Raw genomic sequence first — 17,255 nt, 5'->3', positions numbered from 1 at the left:
TTTACGTATTTTTTTGATTTTATCTATCTTTATGTATGCCTCCGTGTGTCACCCTCCCAAATCAGAGATCACCATTATTTTCATATTTATATATCTTTGGGGTGAGTTTCAGTAGGTGCTCCATGCAGGCACCTAAGTACATAAGGATGGTTTTATTCTTGCATCCTTATAAACAATCCCGATACCTGTCAGCTTTTAACTAGCAATATTGATGTATATAGGGGATTTTACTACACATTTGCGCGATTGCTGTCATTTTATATATGGTGTTTATTATATATATATGCGCGAATGATGCCATAATATTTGCGTATGACCCATCCCGGGAAATACATCCGGGGGTCCATACACATTACCCTGGTGTTTAATAGTGAGGATATCTCACTCAATACAATTTTCTTCCCTTCCCTTGGTTGTCTCGATTGTTGGCGGTGACACAGTCCCCCTTTTGTTGCACTCCAGTAAAATGGCGCCCGCACATGTGCGATTGAGATGGTGGATTTGGCGCATTAGCGCACTTCAGTTCCCCGCATATGACTACTGCGCATGTGCGGACTTCAACAAAATGGCGCATTTCTAGAGACATTTGTCTACCACAAAATGTTGCACGATTATTGCACGTGCGCGAATTTTCGTATGTAAATGCATTGTCACACGTCCTGTGCCCAGAGCATACCCCCTATGAGTAAGTGCGGTTGCACGAAACACGTCAGTGAGGAACTGCGGCACAGTGCCATTTTACTGCCGCCGGCACCACTGGGGTCCAGGTGGCCAACTTACTTTCTTGTCTGGTCAGTATTGTGTTTTTATACCCTTTTTGCTGGATGGAATAAACACACGCATGTTCAAACGGTATCACGCTATTCTGGCCTCCTTTTCTCTCTGGGGCTCTTGGGTGAGCTTCCAATTACCTACAGAGTCAAGAGCAATAGGGGACAGAGCCATGCATGACAGCTGAGGGTCCACAACGCAGAATTAGACCAGACCTTGCTTCAGATGAGTCCTGGAGTCATACCTTAAGAGGGGTTATCTCTTACATGCGCATATTGATTGTGCATCTGGTGAGTGCACAATCTTATACCAATTTTGGATATTGCCACATATCGTTTTTTGGTCATCACCATATACCAACAGGGATCCAACTGATCCCCCACTTCACTCCACCTATTGAGGAGATTGTGAACTGAGCACCTATACCATATCGAGTCACTCTATTAGTGACAGTATAAGAACTTTAATATACCTGCGTTTTTGCAGTTATACACCTTTGCACTTTGATATGTAATTTTATGTGTTTTATTTGTTTTTATAAGCGCTGCACTCTTATCTTTATGATTTAATTTATTGTTAGCTGTAAACAGCAAGCACATACGGGAAAAATATAAATGCTCAATTTTAAGAGAGCTAATTTTCCAAGGCTGAGAGCTGCTGTCCAAGACTTAGACTGGGAGGGAATATTGGCATCAATGAACACAGCACAGAAATGGGAGTTCTTCAAAAAGACTTGTAAACACACTGCAAAATATATTCCTATGGACAACAAGTTTAAAAGGCTAAAAACAAAACCTATGTGACTTATGGCCAAAGTTAAAAAAGCTATAGATAATAATTTTATTAAATATAAAAATGAAGGAACGCTATCATCATTTAAACATTACAAAAAATATAACAGAATATGCAAAAAGGAAATAAAGGCCTCAAAAATTGAAAAAGAACGACAGATTGCAAAGGATAGCAGAAGCAACCCCAAAATATTCTTCAAATATATTAATAGTAAAAAGGTCCAGTCTGAGCATGTAGGCCCTTTACAAAATAATCTAGAGTGGGTGACTGGGGACAAAGAAAAGGCAAATTTATTAAATACCTTCTTCAGCTCTGTGTATACAAAGGAGCATGGGGGAGCTCTTGTCCATAATGGGCATGGTATTGACACAGCTCCAGATGATCCACATTGGCTCACAATTGATATGATCCAAAAATATTTAGACAGAATAAAGGTGAATAAAGCACCTGGACTGGATGGCATACACCCACGGGTCCTTAAAGAATTGAGCTCTGTCATTTCAAAGCTATTGTTTCTAATTTTTAGGCACTCTTTAAAGACTGGCATAGTACCACTGGATTGGCGTAAGGCCAATGTGGTGCCAATATTTAAAAAGGGGTCACAATCTTTACCAGGTAACTATAGACCTGTTAGTTTAACTTCTGTAGTTGGGAAGATACTGGAGAGTTTAATAAAAGACCACATAGATGAGTTCTTGCTGGAAAAAAATATTTGTTTGACACAGTTCCCCACACATGGCTAATGTGTAAGGTAAAGTCTACAGGCTTGGAAAAATCTGTATGTAAATGGTTAGAAAACTGGCTAAAAGATTGTATTCAGAGAGCAGTGGTGTACCCCAAAGTTTAGTGTTGGGACCCTTACTTTTTAATATATTTATAAACAATATAAGGTCTGGGATTAAAAATACAGTTTCAGTCTTTGCAGATGACACCAAGCTGTGCAGTGGAATACCGTCCTTACAGGATGTCTCCAATTTACAAGCCGACCTCAATGCACTGTTTAATTGGACAACCATGTGGCAAATGAGGTTTAATGTTGATAAATTGAATATTATTCACTTGGAGGCTAAGAATATGCATACATCATACATACTGGGGGGGGGGGGGTATAACTGGGGGAATCAATGGTGGAGAAGGATCTGGGAGTTCTGGTAGATCACAAGCTTAATAATGGCATGCAATGCCAAGCTGCGACTTCTAAAGTGAGCAAAATCCTCTCTTGTATTAAAAGAGGTATAGACTCCAGAGAGAGAGATATCATATTACCCCGGTACAAATCATTAGTAACACCTCATCTGGAATATGCAGTTCAGTTTTGGGCACCAATTCACAAAAAGAACATTGGGGAACTGGAGAAAGTACAGAGAAGGGCAACCAAACTGATAAGAGGCATGGAGGAGCTCAGTTATGAGGAAAGAATAGAGGAACTAAATGTATTCTCTCTGGAAAAGAGGAGATTAAGGGGGATATGATCAACATGTATAAACACATCAGTGGTTCATATAGTGAACTCGGTGTAGAGCTATTCACCCTGAGGTCATCACAGAGGACAAGGTGGCACTCTTTACGTCTGAAGGAAAATAAATTTAATCTCACGGAAAGGTTTCTTCACAGTAAGAGCTGTGAAAATGTGGAATAGACTCTCTCAAGAGTTGGTTCTGGCCAGCTCATTGGATTGCTTTAAAAAAGGCCTGGATTGTTTCTTGGATACACAGAACATAACTGGTTACTATTTATAGGTAAAGTTGATCCAGGAAATATCCGGTTGCCTCTCGGGGGATCAGGAAGGAATTTTTTCCCCTACTCGAGCAAATTGGATTATGCTTTGCTGGGTTTTTTGCCCTCCTTTGGATCAACTGTGGGTGTAAAAGTATAACTTTTTTTTATGGTTGAACTGGATGGACTTTTGTCTTTTTTCAGCCAAGCTATGTAATTGTAGATTTTAAGTTCTTGGTTGTGTGCACATACTGTATGTTGTCTCACACAGCTAAGCACCTCTTTCCCTGTCTCTTACCTTGTGAGTTGTAAGAAAGGTACAGTGTTGCATCAGTTCTAGGGCATTGGAGACTGAGGAAATGCTCTCTTGCCTACAGTTGAATGGTGACATTATTTTCCCACGATGGTCCGATCATGCCTTGGTATATTCACTTGTCTGGATCTCGAGTACTGATTTATAATAAAAAAAAGGCAAGGCTTTTTCAGGTAGATATAGGTTTAAATTAAAGTTAAATGTTTTTTCTAAATAATGTTGCAGTATGTTAGGAATATTCTTCTGCTGATTCGAAATGTTACTAAGAGGTCTGGTTTAATGTGAGAAGAGGATATAGGTTGTTCCTTCTAAGCCCAGTTTACTCAGTGTTCCTTGAATCGCTTACCATTTTATTCCTGCTCTCTTGTAGCTTTTGCTTTCTAGCATATCAAGAACGGAAAGACTAAACCTATTCAAAATATTTTTTTCAGTAATAGTAGTATTAAAAAAGAATGCTTTTCAAACACATTGATACATTTATTTAGAAACTTGCTATAAAACCGTTACATTAATGTAAAAGTCAATAGTGAAAGCTGAACACAAAAGACTTTATACAGAGTAACATATTTACTGCATTTGCCAACCAAAAAAGAAAAAAACATTACAGCTGAAGTATTCTAGAGTTTATACATTTTGATGGCCAAAGTTATTAAATTACAACATAATTTATGAGCTTTCAAGACTACAAAGATAAGAAGAATCTTAGAGAGGAGCAAGAGTACAATTTTATCCAATTATTTTTCTTATGATATTACATACACTCCAGGTTGTACAGAGTAAGAGAATGTTGAACAAGATGTCCAAAAGATGAAAATATAATAGTTTCTCTTCTAACCATCCATCCATCAAAGACCATTAGTGAACTATGAGCTTTCTTCCAAGAAACTTTCTTTGTGTTTCCTAATGGTCAATTAGTTTACTCTTCAGACAGAACCCTAATTTCTAGGAAGTTAGTGTGTCTACCAGCAGCAAGGGTTTTTCTTTCCCCCTAGAATCATAACTTTTCTCAGTGTCGAACACTGTATCTTGAAACGACTGCAGTGGGTGCTGGAGTTGGCATATGCTCAAGAGCTTCACAATCATCAGTATAGAAGACCAAGTCCTGAAAATTAGGAAAAGAAAAGGCGAGAAACATAAATTTAAAGAGCAACTGCATCTTTAAAAGTACATGTTGACAATCCAAGCCTGCCCACTCTGATCGTGAAGTACCTTACCGCTAGATTATAGTCAATTGCAAATATCCCCTATCTTTTTACCAAATAGTAAATAAGAGGGACTTGCAATTTAGCAGATAAAGGTGCCAAATTGTATCAGTCCTACCTCACTTCTTCTTGGATTGAGCACCTACTCTTCCACCTTTATAGCAACCATATTGGACCCATATCTCCTAGCCAGAGGCCCACTCACATATTCCTGGCCTACACTTGTAATAAAGGAATGTCCACTCATGAATGCATTGTCATCACTTTACTGTGACTTCACATCTTCACAATACTTCCTGTGACATATCACATTTGACATACTGGCAGGCATTTTAGCAAAGACTTCAACTAGCATTGATATATACAATATCTTGCAGTAGTCATTTCAGTGTAGAGCACAAGTGCACATCTTTCAGCCATCTTCCCTTTCCTCCATTCCTCTTCTTGGAATCACCACATAATTGAGACCATCTCTGCAGATATACTAGGTCTCTAAGCATTATGTTTTCCACAACCCAGCCACAGGACAGGTCAGGGGGGAAGGTCCTTTCATTAGTATACTGCCACTGTCTTTCAAATGTCCCATCTATAGCTTTGCCCAGCCGAGCACGCTCCCTGATGACACCTATTCCCAGGTTCCACTGTCACTCACATTTAGGAGACTCTGTCCAGAACCCCAAGGCTTTATGCACCATTCTACAGGACATGCAGAAGAAGGATAGATGTAGACAAGACAACTCTGTACCACTCCCCCTGGGAATTCAGCCATTCAGCTCAGCACAAGATTACATCTTTGCATCTCTGGGTGTTCTGTTCCCAAACCCCAAACTTTCTGAGCCCCACTAACAGCTGGCATTTATATGGACACTTACTTCACCCACTACATCACTACATGAGGGGTTTCTCTAAAAGGGGAGCTACCACCTGCTTATACCTTTCCCCTTACCATGCCATAATGGCAACAGAGCCATATAGTGGCAGGCAAGCTAACTGCGACTGCCAACAAGCATATCACAGCACATGTTGTCTTTTAATTGTAAGATTCTCAAAGCTTCTCCCTGCTCCATATGCACTATTTCAGGAAGGATGTGTTTAGGTTGAGTGTGTCAACATGTTGTAAAATTTTCCAGGTGGATTTGCGCAGACCATGTTACCCTGAAAAAAAGTACCGCATGTTGTACTTTTTGTTAGCTTACAACACCACCTCGTCTTGTCTTGGAACTGTCCTGGGCAAGGTTGGTGTGAACAAGCTCTTGTGTTGTGTTAGCATTAGGCAAAGAACTGTAGTTGGTGTGCACAGACCCTCATGTCATGTTAAAGTTTGGGAGAGGTCTGAGTTGGACAACTAATGTTTGCAAAATTACTTATATGAATTATTCTTCCACATGTTAGCTAACATACTCCCAACCATCCCCAAAAATATCTAGTAGCCCATCATTATAATGCACTGTCTCTATGGCAAAAGCAATCTGTGGGGAGTAGGAGGAGCTTCAACTCTACCAGAGCGTTTCAGTGCTCTGATGATTTAGAGTGGCCTGTCTGTTTAATTTAGGAAGAATTCCTGTTTATGAAAGCTGGAATTGGCTGCAGAATGTGCAGCTAGCCTTATTAGCCAATCATGTTCCAGCGCCTCATTTCCAAAGCCCAGCTAATAAACACCAATCAGCAATGTTTGACTGTAAAGCATCGCCATGAATATATATATATATATATATATATATATATATATATATATTTATATAAATTTTATTTATTTTATTTTTTTAATTAATTGAATCAGTAGAAACCTACTTTTTTACAAGCTTTATTCATGATATTGTACAGATTTCTTGCTTTCCTCATTAAAAGATTTACCCCTGGTACTCTTCCACATTTTGGAGCTGTGACAAAGTTGCGTAGTTTTGTCATTACGCATGAATTCTGAAATAAAGCATTTCACAATTAAATGGAGTAAACAGTTATTGTAAGAGTAAATGTATGTTGCCAGTGTGTTAAATCATTTCCAGCAATACTTTACTGCTAAGCCTCTCCATCTAAATGATCACACGCATCACAGTAACAAAGCATCTTTTTATTTTAGTCAGAGAAATATGAAATGTTGCATATAAATATTGTGTAGTCTATTTAGCCAATAGGTTCTCCTTTTATTCCCATTTTAACATGTTTTATCACACATTGAAAAATGCCTGATGTTTAGGGCGATCAATAGCTCAAGGTGACATTTTAGCTATTATAGCACCATCAATTTGAGCAGTGCTTTACGCGTACTGTACAGCAGGGGCGGACTGACAACTCATGGGGCCCCCGGGCAATAGGGGATCATGGGGCCCCTGTGACCTTGCCCAAAAAGTCAAAAAAGCCTATGAAAAAGGTACCAGGGGCATCTCATGGGGCCCCCTACTGACCCCGGGCCCACGGGCAGTGCCCGAGTTTCCAAATGGTCAGTCCGCCCCTGCTGTACAGTATATATTTTACATTCACATCAGTCCCTTCATTCAAGGAGCTTACAATCATTTACTTATAGAACTAAAAAACATCACTTATCAGAGGACCAACGTTTCTGTGAGAATGAACCTATCTAAAAGGAGAAGTTTACTGCTTTGTTGAATTTTAGATAGTCAATTATTGTTCGGGAAATCCTTTGGCACATGTTAAAAGTGTATTCGTTAAACAAATATTGTACATATAGCATAGATAGTAAAATTGAACATTATCTCTTGGCTCACTGCAATACTTAGTCATAAAGAACTTGGGCATGCACTATTTATAATTAATATTCAAGCAGATCTGATTGGGTACTCACAAGACTTGATAAGGGCAGCAGTGTATTAATGCTCTTTTATCGAAGTCCAACATTTTGCCATTTTCCCCTGTCAAATCCTGTGAGTGTCTGCTCAGAAAAAGAAGTAACATACATATATATATATATATATATATAAAAAATTTTTCCAAACAAGTGAGGTAAATAGCAGATCAGATAACCTCTCAGTGCATTGCAATCAGGCTGCATTTATAGAAAATTTTCATTCCAGGATTGCTCCTCTTAAAATTTATTGGGAGTCAAAGCGAAAGTTACAAAGTGGTCTTTATACAATGTTCCATATGCATATACTATATATACACATTTTTCTTCTAGAACACAATCTCATTTCAGTGCTGGATATGCCAGAATGTGAGTGATCAGGTGACAAACTCCAGCCTGAGTGGGAGGAATTGGGAAGTTGTACTGAACACAATACCACCCTCATGTCTCCAAAATTCACAGCTTGATAACAGAAATGGTTAGATCTAAATAATGGATTGTAATGTAATGGATAAGACATTACAGTCCAGCTCAAAGCACATTGACAAAAAGCAGATAGGTTTGTAGTGTTACCCCCACAGGAACCACATGGTAATTTGGGTTCTCTGTTCTGTGCTGAACAACCTCAGCCCATCTGGCACTCCAGGTTGAAAGACAGGTACTGCAAGCACTTATAAGAGCATGAGTATAGGTACCTTTAACTCATCTGTGAATTAGCACCAGGAAATACACACAAGACCGTTTAGTGGTATATCAACTCAATGTATTGATATGGGTTAGAATAAATGGTGATTTGAGCATAAATGAACACACACAAGGCAGGTTCGGACACAGTCTGCTAGACAGTATAATCACTATGCCAAGGTGACTTAGAAAAGAGTTCTGTACCATGAATCAGCAAAATCAACAATACACAGTGCATATGAGCATTAACTGCAGTGTGTATAATAATACTATAACTAGTATAGAGTGCACTTTAGAAGAATGACTAGGATATTGTGAAATGTCCCCTGGGAGGTACCTCTTAGCATAAACAATAGGTGAAGGTCTCTGTGTAGCAGCTGTAAAGGGACAGCCTTTAGTCCTAACTCTTCATCCGGCTAGCACTGGGGCCCAGATGTACCGCGAGTGCACGTTAGAATAGTCCCAGTCAAGGCTACAGGCAGCAATAAGGCTACTAGATGGCTGTATGGTCAGTTCATAAAGGGCTCAGTCTCTCTAGCAACAGTAGTAAATCCCCACAGCAGCAGTTCACCAGTCCCAGTGATATTATTATTATTATTATACAGGATTTATATAGCGCCAACAGTTTGCTCCGCGCTTTACAATAGAACAGGAGACAATACAGCAACAATACAGTTCAATACAAGAGGGAAAGGAGGGCCCTGCTCCTTGGAGCTTACAATCTAGGATTATAGCTCACCATTCAGACACACACAGCAATTAGTCCACTCTCTGCTACGCACCCAGGTAACTGCAGACGTGATAGTGCACACTGGACAGCTATGGTCTCCTGGTCTCCCTCAAGGCAAGAGGTAGCTGTGTCCTGTACAGCCATGGTTTAAGCATTGTAGTGATTTGTAGAAAGTTGCATTTGTAATGTATAGCAATAGTAGATGAAGTTTATCAAGGCTAGGTTGATAAAGGTGTAGTCACAAGAAAGGGGCTGGGAACTAGACATATTTTGGTTGAGTTATTTAGGAACAGAGAATGTTCACTTTGAAGGTAAATGTTAACTGAGGTAGAGGTAGAGATAAACACTTTATTGAACCTTCCTCTTTTTACAGGTCCTGTGGAATGCTTCTGCTTCCTTCTTGAAATTCTACATATAGTCTTTATAGATTACACCTGGACCACTATCCCAAGAGCGTGTTGTGGTCCACTTGTAATATATACACTGCTCAAAAAAATAAAGAAACACTTTTTAATCAGAGTATAGCATCAATTCAATTGAACTCCTGGGATATTGATCTGGTCAGTTAAGTATCAGAGGGGGTTGTTAATCAGTTTCAGCTGCTTTGGTGTTAATGAATTTAACCACAGGTGCATTAGATGGGCAACAATGAGCTCACCCCCAAAACAGGAATGGTTTTACAGGTGGAGGCCACTGAAATTTTATTCCCTGACAATTTCCCTACTAATATTCTTTGACTGTTTTTCACTAGTTTTGCATTTGGCTAGGGTCAGTGCCACTACTGGTAGCATGAGGCAGGGCCGTGGAAGGCCCTTAACTCATCAGCAGGAAAGGTATCTGCTCCTTTGTGCAAGGAGGTACAGGATGAACATTGCATAGCCCCACAAAATAACCTCCATCAGGCCACTGGTGTGAATGTCTCTGACCAAACAATCAGAAACAGACTTCATGAGGGTGGCCTAAGGTCCCAACGTCCTCTAGTGAGCCCTGTGCTCACTGCCCAGCACCATAGAGCTCAATTTGCCACTGAACACCAGAATTTGCAGGTCCGCGACTGGCACCCTGTGTTTTTCACAGATGAGAGCAGATTCACCCTGAGCACATGAGACAGACGTGAAATGGTGTGGAGAAACTGTGGAGAACATTATGCTGCCTGTAACATTATTCAGCATGACCGTTTTGTTGGTGGTCTTGATGGTCTGGGGAAGCATATCCATGGAGGGACACGCAGACATCTACATCTTGTTGGTGGTATTGATGGTCTGGGGAAGCATATCCATGGAGGGACACGCAGACATCTACAGGCTAGACAATGGCACCCTGACTGCCATTGGGTATCAGGATGAAATCCTTGGACTCATTGTCAGACCGTACGCTAATGCAGTGGGTCCTGGGTTCCCCCTGGTGCACGACAATGCCCAGCCTCATGTGGTGAGAGTATGCAGGCAGTTCCTGGAGGATGAAGGAATTGATACGATTGAATGACCCCCACGCTCCCTAACCTAAATACAATAGAACACCTCTGAGATATCATGTTTCGGTCCATCAGACGCCGCCAGGTTGCACCTCAGACTTTCCAGGAGCTCAGTAATGCCTTGGTCCAGATCTGGAAAGAAATATCCCAGGACACCATCCGTTGTCTCATTAGGAGCATGCCCCGACATTGTCAGGTATGCATACAAGCACATGGGGGCCATACATACTACTGAGTACCATTTTGAGTTGCTGCAATGAAATTTAAGCAAAATGGACTAGCCTACTGCATCATTTTTTCACTTAGATTTTTGGGGTGTCTTTGAATTCAGTCCTCTGTAGGTTGATAATTTGCATTTCCATTAAACGATGGGGCATTCTTACATTCCTAACACATTCCCCAGTCCATATCAGTATAGATATCCAGCATGATATTTCTCCCCATTGAGATCTGATGTGTCTTCAAAGTGTTCCTTTAATTTTTTTGAGCAGTGCATATATACTGTATATATATATATATATATATAAGAAAAAAAAAAAAAAAAAAAAAAAATATATATATATATATATATATATATATATATATATATATAAAAAATGTTAATTCCCCTGCACTCAGCTTGGTATTTTAACTAAACACTGGTTCATTTTTCCAATCTCCCATTTTTTACTATTTAGAAAATCTAACCAACTGACTCATACAATGATTATCTGTCAGAACTGCATTGCTTTAAGGACTGGGCTTATGTGTTTTTCTTTTTCTCCACTATACAGGTCAATAGCATTGATTTACTAAAAGAACAAAGACTTTGTGTTTTCCTAATACATAGCTGGGTATTCAAAATGAACATGGCTTTTCTTCCAAGTAAATGTGCACTTTTCAAACTTTACAAAATGAGCAGTCTATTGTATTGAATGGATAGTAAGTGCATGGTTTCAAATGTATATTCACTAACCCAAAACCAAAAATTATAACTGCGTATGTAGTTTTCCTTTGGGAAATATTCTACTTATTGAAATGTGTATGTGCATTCATAAAATAAAATGTAGAATTCAAAACAATGGCATGGCAATTAACTTAGAATTTTGAGGATTTTCATTAAAAAATTGTCTAGTCCATATTGTTACTATCATATGCCCTGACAAATGTTTTTTCCCAGGTTTTATGTGCAAACTTTTGAATGAAATTCTGCTGGTGTATGGTCAGATTTAGAGTCAAGTACCTAATTAGCTGAACTCATATTAAAAAAAAAGTCTTCTGACAACAATCATCTGTCACAAACACATTTACTACTGCCAGCCATGAAAGGTCTAAATTAACAATTGAAAGAAATTTAGAAAATAACCCAGAACATTATGAAAAAATATTGTAACTTTAAAATTGTAGTATATTAAATTAGAGTACTTACATGTATGTCCAAGTACAGAGTTGGAAGAGAATCCATGCATGGTCCCTGCAATAGACAATAGCTGTTAGAAATTGATGCTTTTGTTATGTGCCTGTATTATCTTCCAATTACTTACAGCAGGTAAACTCTTCTGCAGAGTTTTGTAAGATTCTGTGATCTCTTTGCCCAGAGCGACCACTCTTGAGTAGCACATTAGGGGAGCAGAGTATGTGAACAGAAACAATATATTAAGTGCTAAGAAACTCAGAAAAAGCTTCATTACTGTTTGCAGTGTGTCAGCAGAGGGCTGCTAATGGCTCTTGCTGCGGTTTGTAAATCAATGGACACAGAGACAGGCAGTCAACACCAATTTATACAGACAGCTGAATCCAGGGGAGAGAAAAAAAGGTTCTAGGCTGAGTGCCAAGATTAGAGATGAATGTTTACATTCAACCCATGTCAGGAACAAGTTTTCTGCATTTCCAAAAAAGTAAATCGAAAACTATTACCAAAACACGCATGCACTGAGCTAATTCTGTGGAAACATCTGTAAATAATAAATTGGGCTTCTTTCTGTCGAAGGTTTATTGGAGGTGAATTATGAAAACTGAAGCAAACAGAGATGTAGCTTTTTTCCTGTTACAAAGTACTTTTATGTTTTCTTTATTTGCCCCATACTGAATGAGGAATGATTGCTATTTAGTGGTTAAAGGGAAACTAAAATAGTTCTTTAACAGTTTTATTTTATATTTCAATCGTTTTATTGAAAAAGTGAGATACAAGAACAAAAACATAGAAACATAGCCCACTTACAGGGTGAGTTAAGGCAAATAAACAGGTTCATGAATATGTAGGCACATAAGAGGCATCAATCAGTAACAGTTTTATTTTAAACATCCCAAAGTTAAGTTGATAATTTGATGTTTTGTGTCATTTATATTGTTAATGGTATAACATTTTACAAAGGTTATTACATGTTATTATATTACTCTGCAGGGCATGCTGAGCTTTTCACCAGGAAAGCCAAGCACTAGGCACTTGGTGAGCAAAAAATAAAACAACAAACAATAATTCCCAGCTCACTTACCAGTCAGCCTGCAGCAAACCGAATTACTCTGTCTAACAGTTCATGTTAAGACAAGGGGCTTAGTTTGCATACATTTGCAAATACATGTGTAAGCTGCAGAGGCCACGTCACGGGACCCCAGTGTCTGCAGTTCCAGCTCTATAAATTTTGAGAGTCTCTAAAGTTGTAGCACATATAAAATATTCAATAGATGATAGATAGGGAAGCTGGTGGAGGGGGTACCCAGACATGTGAAATGCCTGATCTCATTTATATTTATTGCTGCCAGAATATCTATTGCACGCTCTTGGCGATCCCCCTTGGTCTCCCTGTTGACCTGGATAATGGTCAACGAACGTTTGGCCGCTATTCTTCAAGACAGGATGGTATATTTTGAAAAAACCTGGGAACCTTGGATGCAATATCTGTCAGCATCATCCTAGGATGGTGGATACTTGACATGGGATGTTGATAACCATAAACCATCTTGCTCCCTGCACCCGACTGTTGGTCGGACCCTTCTTCAACAAGCATCCTTTGTTTCTTCCTTTTTTCTTTCCTTTACTTCCCCTATCTCTATTCTCACTCTTCCCTTTCTATTTTAACTCGCCTCCTCTTTCCCATCTCTGGATTTGATCATCTTCCATCTGTAGATCCCTAAGGGACCCCATTGGTTACCATCAACAGAGATTTATTTTTCTTATTGAAACATTGTATTTTGCACATTGCCAGTTCTAGCCTGAAAGTTCTGCAGTTTGTATGTGATTGGGAAGAGGGGGGATGGATGTATACCTTCTCTGTACTGATTTGTAATTTCTTATGAAAAAACAAATAAACACTATTGGAAAACGATAGATGATAGATTCAGGACAGGTATGCCTGGAGGAAGCCCACCCTTCCTTAACCACGGTGGCAGGGCGGCACGGCTGGGCAAAAGCACGTTTTAAAACGTGATGTTTCAAAACAGGTAGGGGGCGCGCGTGAGGCGCTCCGCCACCCTACCTTCACCCCTGATCTCAGCCGCGGGTGTCAGTCGCCGGGTCACAGCCGGTTATTATTAGCTGTGTCCCGGCGATTAGCGGCAATCAGTGACAGAGAGCATGGCTGCAGTAACTTCGCTTTCTGTCAGTTCCCTGACAGTTCCTGAAAAGCTGACCAGAAGAAAAGAGTTTCTCTGTCCGGATCAGCGTGTCTCCCTGCAGTACACCCCCCCCCGCCTCCTAGTAAAACACTCCCCTCACACAGTTAACCCTTTCAGTGCAAAAAAAAAAAGTTAATCCCTTCCTCCCCAGTGCCATTAGTACAGTGTCAGTGTTTTTTTTTTTCACTGATCACTGTATTGGTGTCACTGGGGATGTCAGTGACCCTAAGTCAGTTCCCCCCCAGTGTCAGAATGTCCCGCAGTCCTGCCATAAGTCGCTGATCACCGCCATAAGTCACTAATCGCCGCCATAAGTCGCTGATCGCCGCCATTATTAGTATAAAAAAAATAAAAAATCCGAGTATCTTTCCCGCCAATTGTAAACGCTATAACTTTCATGTAAAACAATTAATTTACACGTATTGGGTTTTGTTTTAGCAAAGACATGTCGCAGAATGCATTTTGGCTAAAATTTATGACGTAATTTGATTTTTAATTTTTTTTACTGGACATGTTTTATAGCAAAAAGTACAAAATATTGTTTTTTTTTCTCAAAATTGTCAGCCTTTTTTTTTTATAGCGCAAACAATTAAAAACGCACAGCTGATCAAATACCACCGAAAGAAAGCTCTATTTGTGTGAAAAAAAGGACATAAATTTAATGTACAGTCAGGTCCATAAATATTGGGACATCGACACAATTCTAACATTTTTGGCTCTATACACCATCACAATGGATTTGAAAGGAAATGAACAAGGTGTGCTTTAACTGCAGACTGTCAGCTTTAATTTGAGGGTATTTACATCCAAATCAGGTGAACGGTGTAGGAATTACAATAGTTTGCATATGTGCCTCCCATTTGTTAGGGGACCAAAAGTAATGGGACAGAATAATAATCATAAATCAAACTTTCACTTTTTAATACTTGGTTGAAAATCCTTTGCAGTCAATTACAGCCTGAAGTCTGGAACGCATAGACATCACCAGACGCTGGGTTTCATCCCTGGTGATGCTCTGCCAGGCCTCTACTGCAACGGTCTTCAGTTCCTGCTTGTTCTTGGGGCATTTTCCCTTCAGTTTTGTCTTCAGCAAGCGAAATGCTTGCTCAATCGGATTCAGGTCAGGTGATGGACTTGGCCATTGCATAACATTCCACTTCTTTCCCTTAAAAAACTCTTTGGTTGCTTTTGCAGTATGCTTTGGGTCATTGTCCATCTGCACTGTGAAGCGGTGTCCAATGAGTTCTGAAGCATTTGGCTGAATATGAGCAGATAATATTCCCGAAACACTTCAGAATTCATCCTGCTGCTTTTGTCAGCAGTCTCATCATCAATAAATACAAGAGAAGCAGTTCCATTGGCAGCCATACATGCCCACGCCATGACACTACCACCACGCTTCACTGATGAGGTGGTATGCTTAGGATCATGAGCAGTTCCTTTCCTTCTCCATACTCTTCTCTTCCCATCACTCTGGTACAAGTTGATCTTGGTCTCATCTGTCCATAGGATGTTGTTCCAGAACTGTGAAGGCTTTTTTAGATGTCATTTGGCAAACTCTAATCTGGCCTTCCTGTTTTTGAGGCTCACCAATGGTTTCCATCTTGTGGTGAACCCTCTGTATTCACTCTGGTGAAGTCTTCTCTTGATTGTTGACTTTGACACACATACACCTACCTCCTGGAGAGTGTTCTTGATCTGGCCAACTGTTGTGAAGGGTGTTTTCTTCCCCAGGGAAAGAATTCTTCGGTCATCCACCACAGTTGTTTTCCGTGGTCTTCCGGGTCTTTTGGTGTTGCTGAGCTCACCGGTGCGTTCCTTCTTTTTAAGAATGTTCCAAACAGTTGTTATGGCCACGCCTAATGTTTTTGCTATCTCTCTGATGGATTTGTTTTGTTTTTTCAGCCTAATGATGTCTTGCTTCACTGATAGTGACAGCTCTTTGGAGCTAATCTTGAGAGTTGACAGTAACAGATTCCAACTGCAAATAGCACACTTGAAATGAACTCTGGACCTTTTATCTGCTCATTGTAATTGGGATAATGAGGGAATAACACACACCTGGCCATGGAACAGCTGAGAAACCAATTGTCCCATTACTTTTGGTCCCTTAACAAGTGGAAGGCACATATGCAAACTGTTGTAATTCTTACACCGTTCACCTGATTTGGATGTAAATACCCTCAAATTAAAGCTGACAGTCTGCAGTTAAAGCACATCTTGTTCGTTTCGTTTCAAATCCATTGTGGTGGTGTATAACGCCAAAAATGTTAGAATTGTGTTAATGTCCCAATATTTATGGACCTGACTGTATGTACCGTATTGCATGACCGCGCAATTGTCCATTAAACTAGCGCAGCGTTGTATAGCAAAAAAATGGAGTAAATTGCAGTATCTATACCATAGTTTGTAGACACTATAACGTTCACAAAAAGTAATCAATATACACTTATTGGGATTTTTTTTACCAAAACATGTAGCAGAATACATTTTGGCCTACATTTATAGCTAACTTTGAGTTTACTATATATTTTTTAAAGCTGAAAGTAAAAAATATCATTTTTCTTAAAAATTTTTGGTCTTTTTTTGTTTATTGCGTGAAAAATAAAAAGCGCACAGGTGATCAAATACCACTGAAAGAAAGCTCTATTTGTGTGGAAAAAATGACGTAAATTTTGTTTGGGTGCAGCAATTATCAGTTGAATTAGTGCAGCGCCGAGTAGCAAAAATAGGCCTGGTCATTAAGGGGGGTAAATCCTCAAGAGGGCAAGTGGTTAAACGTATAGGGACGCACTGGACTCCCAGCAATATCACAAAGGTATCCAGTACATCCCCTCACCAATTCATCCACAGTACAAACAAATGGAAATCACCCCAACCTATAACTAGCCTTTGCAGCAAGGAGTATATGGAAGAGCCTTGGTGCACTTGGTGAGCACCTCTACACAAAAAAAAATTCATGACGCAGACTAGAGATGAGCGAAGTATTCAAAAATTCGATTCGACTGATTCGGCGAATTCGTGGACAATATTCGATTCGAGTCGAATATATTCGCTGTGAATTTAACTTAAAAAAGGGTGTTTCTAGGCTTCAGAGAGACTTAATATTAGTGCAAAACACTGTACCTTTAATTTAAATGCCCTTGGAGTCTGCTGGGGAAGAGAAATAATACTGT

At 39.6% G+C, this 17,255-nt stretch overlaps 1 protein-coding gene across 1 annotated transcript; it reads right to left on the bottom strand.

Annotated features, from left to right (window-relative positions):
* Nucleotides 1-4,048: 4,048 nt before the first annotated feature.
* CYTL1 (cytokine like 1) lies at nt 4,049-12,227 on the bottom strand. Its single transcript, XM_089677398.1, has 4 exons — nt 12,009-12,227; nt 11,894-11,938; nt 6,586-6,714; nt 4,049-4,694 (listed from the first exon to the last, which is right to left on the bottom strand). The coding sequence occupies exons 1-4, from the start codon at nt 12,150-12,152 to the stop codon at nt 4,599-4,601; spliced, it is 414 nt and encodes a 137-aa protein (XP_089533524.1). The 5' UTR covers nt 12,153-12,227; the 3' UTR covers nt 4,049-4,598.
* Between the last annotated feature and the right edge of the window lie 5,028 nt (nt 12,228-17,255).

The sequence above is a fragment of the Staurois parvus genome, unplaced genomic scaffold (assembly GCF_062004578.1).
Source record: "Staurois parvus isolate SC_StPar_1 unplaced genomic scaffold, SC_StPar_1.0 ptg000186l, whole genome shotgun sequence".
NCBI lineage: Eukaryota > Metazoa > Chordata > Amphibia > Anura > Ranidae > Staurois > Staurois parvus.
This window is presented reverse-complemented; position numbering and strand designations above follow the sequence as displayed.